This window comes from Cnephaeus nilssonii (genome assembly GCF_951640355.1).
Source record: "Cnephaeus nilssonii genome assembly, chromosome: 2".
Classification (NCBI taxonomy): Eukaryota; Metazoa; Chordata; class Mammalia; order Chiroptera; family Vespertilionidae; genus Cnephaeus; species Cnephaeus nilssonii.
The window spans coordinates 62,818,556-62,825,755 of NC_137073.1; the positions used below are offsets into that span (position 1 = coordinate 62,818,556).

General features: G+C 40.0%; 1 protein-coding gene across 4 annotated transcripts in view; it reads left to right on the top strand.

Annotated features, from left to right (window-relative positions):
* The window catches only part of ARB2A (ARB2 cotranscriptional regulator A), a 372,775-nt gene extending 366,034 nt beyond the window's left edge, over positions 1–6,741 (top strand). For all 4 annotated transcript variants that reach the window (XM_079790343.1, XM_079790345.1, XM_079790347.1 and 1 more), the window contains one exon: positions 3,691–6,741. In XM_079790343.1, the coding sequence (XP_079646469.1) occupies positions 3,691–3,833 (143 nt within the window). In that variant the 3' untranslated portion in view covers positions 3,834–6,741. The remainder of the gene's footprint in view (positions 1–3,690) is intronic.
* The last annotated feature ends 459 nt before the right edge of the window (positions 6,742–7,200 follow it).

The window sequence follows — 7,200 nt, forward strand, 5'->3', positions numbered from 1 at the left end:
CCCATTGAGAACCACTGATTGAGACTGAGCAAAGCACTTTTTCATAATAAAGCACTAAGGTCCTGTATATCTTCTTTTAATACTGATTTGATTTTATGGATTGGGAGACTAAATATACCCCAAAGGTGACTTATCCAATAAGAACAAGCCTCCCAATCCAAAGGATTAAAAAATCATTCCATGAGAACATGGCAGGCATTTAAATATGAGAAAACCCTTTATTCCCTACATTGTGGGAACTTCTCTATATTAAGAAAATGGTGTTTTGCCCAACCGGCATGGCTCAGTGGTTGAGCATTGACCTATGAACCAGGAGATCAGTTTGACTCCCAGTCAGGGCACATGATCGGGCTGCGGACTCACTTGAACCCTAGTGTGAAGAGTGCAGGAAGCAGCCGATCAATTATTCTCTCTCATTGTTGATGTTTCTATATCTCTATTCCTCTCCCGTCTTCTCTGGAATCAATAAAAATATATTTTAAAAAAAGAAAAGAAAATGGTGGTTTGAAAAGTGGAAAGATTCACAATCCCTAAAAAGAGGAGCTTTTTGATCAGGGTAAAGCTGTGGTAGAGGAAACACCAGGCCCTGATTATCAAACTATGACTGTCTCCTTTAAATAGCATGGTTACTGCTAAATGGACTAGTTTCCATGTTACTTACACATCATTGCAGCTTATTAATAAATGGCTGCTTTTTTTATTGGCCTAAATTTTTCTCTTTTTTATACTTTTATGAATAGATAATTTAATGGCCTAGTGTTTATGTCCTAATGGGATAATTTCCTCTTAAGTGTTGTAGGCTTTAAATACTAGAAAACTGCTCTTGAAAGTTTCCATTCTCTAAGCATTGCCATGGGTAGATCTTCATATAAATTTGTAAATATTTTCATTGAACTTTGGTCCTGAATTTTTTAACTGGTCTTAAAACATGTTCTTGAAATGTGTATATGCAGTTCCAGATGGACATGCATTTACCTAACATAGGAATGCTATTTTAAAATTATTAAAAATCTACTTTGAAATTTTTAAAAAAGAAAGCCATTATTTCTATAAAATATTCCTTCATTTAGGGAGAATTCTCCCTCCCCCATGCCATTCTCTGTAATTCAGTTTCTAACCCACCTTGCTTATTACTTTTATTCTTAGCAATTTCCCTTCCTCTGACAGAGTACACATTCTCATTATTTATACTCTTAAATTACAAGAGTCAATGTCGAGAGCCAGTGCAGATACTTGGTTATCTCAGGGACTTTGGTCTTTTCAGCCAAGGACTAATCAAGCAGAGAGTAATCATAAGCTAAAACTAAAAAGCCTTTGTAGTGATTTTATCACCAGGGAAATTTGTTCATCCTTCAGAAAGATTGTCACTAGAAAAGAAAAAAATAAATAAAGGAGTTAAAATTGCTTCAGACCATTGACTCCGCAGGTCCCTCTAGATTCATAGATTGAATTGGTTTTCAGGGGGTGGAAGGAATTATGAGAAGAGCTCCCTGAGATAGCTTACAAATTGATCCTAGTCTTGGTAACACTAGTAAGTGTAAGTGTGATCACTATGGAGGAAATGCCAAATGAGCCTGGAAGCATGGGAAATGAGAAGGAAAAGAGACAATTAACACCTTTTTTTTTTTTCTTACTGTGTTTGGGGATAGCCATGAAGTATGCATCTGAGAATAGACTTTCAAAAAGAAGAAATACAATTGATTTTAAAATATTTTATTATCATTATAAGTGCAATTAGTAGTTATTGTTGAAATGAAACTAGAGTTGCAAGCACTATAGAAATAGGGACAGGTATTTCATAAACCTTTCCAGGAACAGGGGCCCCTTCTAGATATACCCACAAAATATTATTTAAAGTTGATATGTCTGACCATGTGTAGAACTGCTCAGTTGGGTTCAGAAAATATAAATGCCTCCAAATTCAAAATTATAATTATAAATATCTGGATGTTACATATACTTTAAAGAACTTGAAATTTTACACACCTATTGATGCAGACAGGCATATGTGTAATTTCTTTCCCCAAGAATTATGTTAAGACTTGTCAAAATCCAGTCAGTCAGTCACTTTAGGATTTGCCAGGATGTGCCCAAAATGAGTAAGCACATAGAGAAATGACTTTTTTTTTTTTGTCTGAATACAGTAGTGTTGGGAAATATTTCTCAAGGATATGGCTTCAATACTGGATCCTAGTTTCAAATGCTGGCTTATAAGGTGGATCTGCAAAGGAGAAGAGGATAGAGAGAATCCTTGTGAGGGGACCTATAGAGAGAGGGGTTCTCTCCTAGGGCCAGCTCCCACAGCTAAGTCACATGCACAGATTGTAGCTTTCTGCTCTCTGGTCAACCGCAGCCATAGCATCCTTATTGTTGTAACTCTGAGATTGTGATACTGTCACAAAACTGTTGCTAGGCAACAAATGTGGTTACCAGGTCTCAGCAAATAGCTGAAGGGGAAAGCAAAGTGTTGCACCATTGTAGAGTAACCATAGCAATGACCTACTATTACAGACTAAAGAATTATCATTAACAATGTTAAAGTATCAGACAGAGGCCCTGAATCTGGAGACTTCCAGGCAGTATCTCTCTGCATAATTGAGTGATCTAGGAAGAGATTTCAACTGTCTTAAAGCTACTCGTTCATTATTTCTATGGGAGAGTCTTACTATTATTATTTTTTTTTTATTTAAAAATTGTTCAGTTGTGAATCTACTGGTGAAATGATAGGAACTATCACAAGGAGTCAAAAACAGATTAATGACCTCACCTGTTATGTCTACATCTGTTATTGTTTGCTTGTTACACTCTAGGTAGATTTGACTTGAAGAATATTGTACATTACTATTAAATTGAAGCCACAGAGAGAAGCTGGAGTAAAATAAAATAACCCCATAAGTTGGCAATCGTGTGTTTTGTAAGTTGGATTTCTCCTGAAAAGATATAAGATCTAGATACTCTTTTAGTAGTCACTGCCTTGAAACGTTATTTTTCTTAGCTTTTCAAAAACTGCCCCCTAAAATCTGTTTTAAAAAAAAAAAAGTAGCCTTCTAGGACACTTCTAGGCAAAGGGTCTTTTGCATCTGGTCCTTCATTAAGCATCCCACACAATTTGGTCTAGTGACCTCGCTGGGGCAAGCCTAACAGCACGCTTCCTGGAGAGGCAAGAAAAATCCGATCTGGCTTTTTCTCCTGGAAAGCAGGGAAACGTGGGTGCCCTGGGGTGGGTGCAGAAGCCGGATTTCACGCACGGGGGAAACCAATCCCCGCGCGCGCACAGCCCGGGGAAGTGGGTGGTTTCGAGGCGGGAGAGGGAGTGGCCCTGCCCGCCGCGCGCCTCGATTGGCCCTGAGGGGCTGCGGCCGGGGGCGCCTGGCCGCGCCTCGGGCGGCCCGCGGGGAAGTCCGGGCCGCGTCCCCGCGCCGGGGGCACCGCGGGGCTGAGGCCGGAGGCGGCGCAGGTCTCGGGATCGCCGCCCCGGGCGCCGCCTGGGGAGAAACGGATTCGGCAGACGTCAGCTCCCGTCCGAGCCCGGGGCCGAGTGGACCCGCAGGTAAAGGTGTGGTCGCGCCGCGGGGGGCTGGAGCTGCGGGGCGGGGCGCGGGGTTCGGACTGGGCTCCGGGCGGAGGACCCGCAGCCTGCGCCCCGGCTCGGAACGAGGTCCCTGGTAACCGAGTCTGTGTTTTTTGCAGGCACCGACCGTCACGAGCTCACTTCCTGGAAGAGCTTCCCGTCTATTTTCAAATTCTTTGCCGAAGCCGCTGAGGCCAAGAGCAGTTCTCTTAAGCCGGCGCTGACGCGGCGCTCCCACCGCATCAAGCACGAAGAGCTGTAAGAGCGGCGCGAGCGCGAGGGGGCGGGCCGCCGGGACCCACGCTCGACGGGCCTCCGCCGGCTCCTCGCCGCTCGTCGCCAGCGAGCAGACTCCCAGCCCCTCATTAGATTGTTTTCTTCCCCGAGCACAGGGTCGTGATACATACATCTAAATAGCGTTTTGCATTATTTCTAGATGAGTGCAACTGTCAAAGCAATATGGGTTCACTGGTCGTGCTTCCTGCGGGCCGAGCCCGGCTCCGCGCTGCCCGTCAGCGCGCAGATTAAGGCTGACAGCGCCCGCCCCGCGCGCCGGCGCGCCTCTAATTGCCCCGGCCCGGCCCGCGCGGGGCGGCGGGGTGAGCGGCGTCTGCGCGGTCCTACCACCCGCTGCTGCGCAGCCGCCGCTCCCTCCCCACCCCGGCCAGGCCCCCCTTAATCACGTTTTGGTTGTTTTTTTTTTTTTCTCTCCCAGCAGAAGCAAACTTTTATTCTAGACTTCAAACTTCCCTTTTCAGTAGGTTTTTCACTGAGGGCGTCTTATGCTTCTTTTTTTAAAGAAGTTCCCCCCTCACACCCAGAAAAGCCAAATTTAAATTCAGAGCATGAGTGCCATGATGTACTGTAGTTTGGGGAGCGCAAATTGTTCTCTCCCTAACGATCTATTTTCATTTCCAGACCAGAAGAAACACTTTGCATAAAAAATCTATGAAGTTCTGAATGCACATTACCGCTGAAAATCTTTGCCAGTTGAATATGACATTTTTTTACACAAGTCTCTAATTTCACAAGAGACCATTTAAACCAAAACATAACGAGGAACAAATCTTTTAAGTATATGTGTGAAGGCCCCCTTTTCAATGGAATTTCCAACTTTATCATTAGAATTGACTTTACTTTTTAAAATATAATGTATATTGAGTGGCATTGTAATTTAGATAGCATACTTACGTTTTGCTTTTTTAATCTTAATGTGGATAAAGTTTGTTTTTGTTGTTAATCCTAACTAGTATGATCTATTCTGATCTTTCACGGAGTTAGACCCTTTTAGGGACAGAATTTTTACCGTCATCAGGAAAATGTACCTGTGCACTCTTGAGCCTTTCCTTCTGGAAGGCTAAGTGGGCTAAAATGACTCTTAGTTTTCTGCCCCAACAGAAAGGGAAAGACCTGATGTGAAAGATTTTCTCCTCTCAACCCAGTGATACAACTTTTAGCAGTCCACTTCCTCTGTAGGGTTTTGCCCTACAGCTTCAACTATTAACTATTTTAATCCAGCTAAGATCTGGCCAACACTGTGAAATATAAGAGGTAAAATAAGTTAAGATTTTGCTGACTTTTACATTCAAGTATTAAATCTTAACATTATCATTTTTAATTACTTGAAGAATTTAATTACCTAGTGAGGATTCTGTTTCTAATAGATGAGGATCTGAATTTAATCTTCATTTGTTTGTGAAGTGTATGCAACAATATGACTGCCTTACTTGAGGACATGATAAAATGTACCCAAAATACTTAGAATTGTCTGCCTCCTCAGAAAAAAAATAACTTAAAATAACCACCTCATGAGTAAAATGATTTTATATTATGAACTGATTTCAGCAACATTTTAAAATTGATAACATCTTTGTTTGGTATACAAGTATAGTTATTAGTTCCTGTAGTTTTAGGAATGGCAAATTAAAGTGATATTTTTCAATGATCATATATGCATATACTTTCCATGTTATTTTAGCAGAAACAAAATAGGAAAAATCAAAACATCATATTATCCAGCTTCTGGATAACTTAAAATGTATAACCCCAACAATGTCAAGCCCTTTGGTCTGCAGTCTTTTCTGCTTTAGAAGTAATGGTGAACTGTATGGAAGAGTGGTAATTTCCATTGAGAGGATTTGAGAATTGATGTAGATTGAATATATTTTTCAAAGTGTTATAAATTGTGTTTTCAAAACATGAAAATATTCATGGGAAACTAATTCTGTTGCCTTTTTTTAAATCAGCACTTGTGCAATGCTAAATTTCTGATGCTTCTGCAGCTGAATTAGAGCAAAGTAAATATGCTCAGCTTATAAACCAAATCACTCCTGTTTCTTCTCTTAGATTTTCTCACCTCTCTTCTTAAAACCCGTTACTTTTAACTAGAGTAAATCACTGTTAAATTGCCTTTAATAGTTTAAAACTACTGGGTTGTTAGGCCTTATTTAACTATCTTTAGAGCTATTTGCAATCTTAAGCTGTGTAAATGTAATTTCTACTTGTGAATCTGAGCTGTGGCCACCGGAAGAGAGCTAAGCAAACTATCCCAGACCTCCAGCTGATAACTGAGGAGGTTCTTTGCAATGTAGGCTTTTTTAACCTGTTGATTATGGGTCTGTTGGTATAAATGTAATAATATCTTCACCTCCATTTTCCTGGGGTAACAATGATCAGTTGGTAGCAGTTCTGCTTCGAGGCGACAAGTGTTAATATTTCTGTTCTGATCTCCCCAATTTGGTTTCTTTAGACAGGGTTTGTTTTGTGGTTTTTTTTTGTTTGTTTGTTTGTTTTTTGGAGAGTAGAGGTTTAAATCTAGAATGTGGATTTTCTTTTTAATTATATACTCGGTTCTTAGAGCAAGTGGAATGGGGAGCAGAGTTGTTGATAAATCTGAGATTCAAAATCATCCTGTTCAAACTTAAAAAGCTAGATATTGCAATGCTTTGGAGCTTTCTAAAGGTACCTAACCAGGCAGCCATTAAAAGTTTTTATGATATTTGAAGGGGGCAGGGGGAGTCTACTTGTAATAATTGTTCTTTTCTCAAGTTTCCACCTTGTGCTTCAACCTGGATTACATTATTGTGTATACCAAAAGTAAAGCACAGGAGTTTCCTATATATTATATATTTCTGTTTGCCATTTTAAAATAAAAACAATTTTCCCAATAAGCAGTGGTGTTATTCTTGTTCAAAAGTTCATTTATTCATGTATAGATGTTAATAAAAGCAGAAACTTGCATGATGGGATACCATTCATCAATATTTTAAACCTTATAGCTGCTTAGTATTACTATTATTGTTGCTGCAAGGTAATATCCTAACTCTGGTTGAGTCACTATTTGGCTTAGACCTTTCACAAAGCTACCATTTTTTAATACATTTGTTTTTAATATCTAAAATATCTCCTTAGCTACAAGGAAATTTGAACCCATTGTTAAACTATCATTTTATAAAATACACATTAGTATACAGTAAACAACTATGTTTTCCAAAAGGAGTCTGGCAAGATTAAATTGTTCCCAAATCCCAATATAAATCCCTGATGTATTACAAAAGTCTAATCTGAAAATATCTTATTTACATTTATTTTACAGCTTTTCCTTCTTCAAAACCTATAACTCCTTTGAG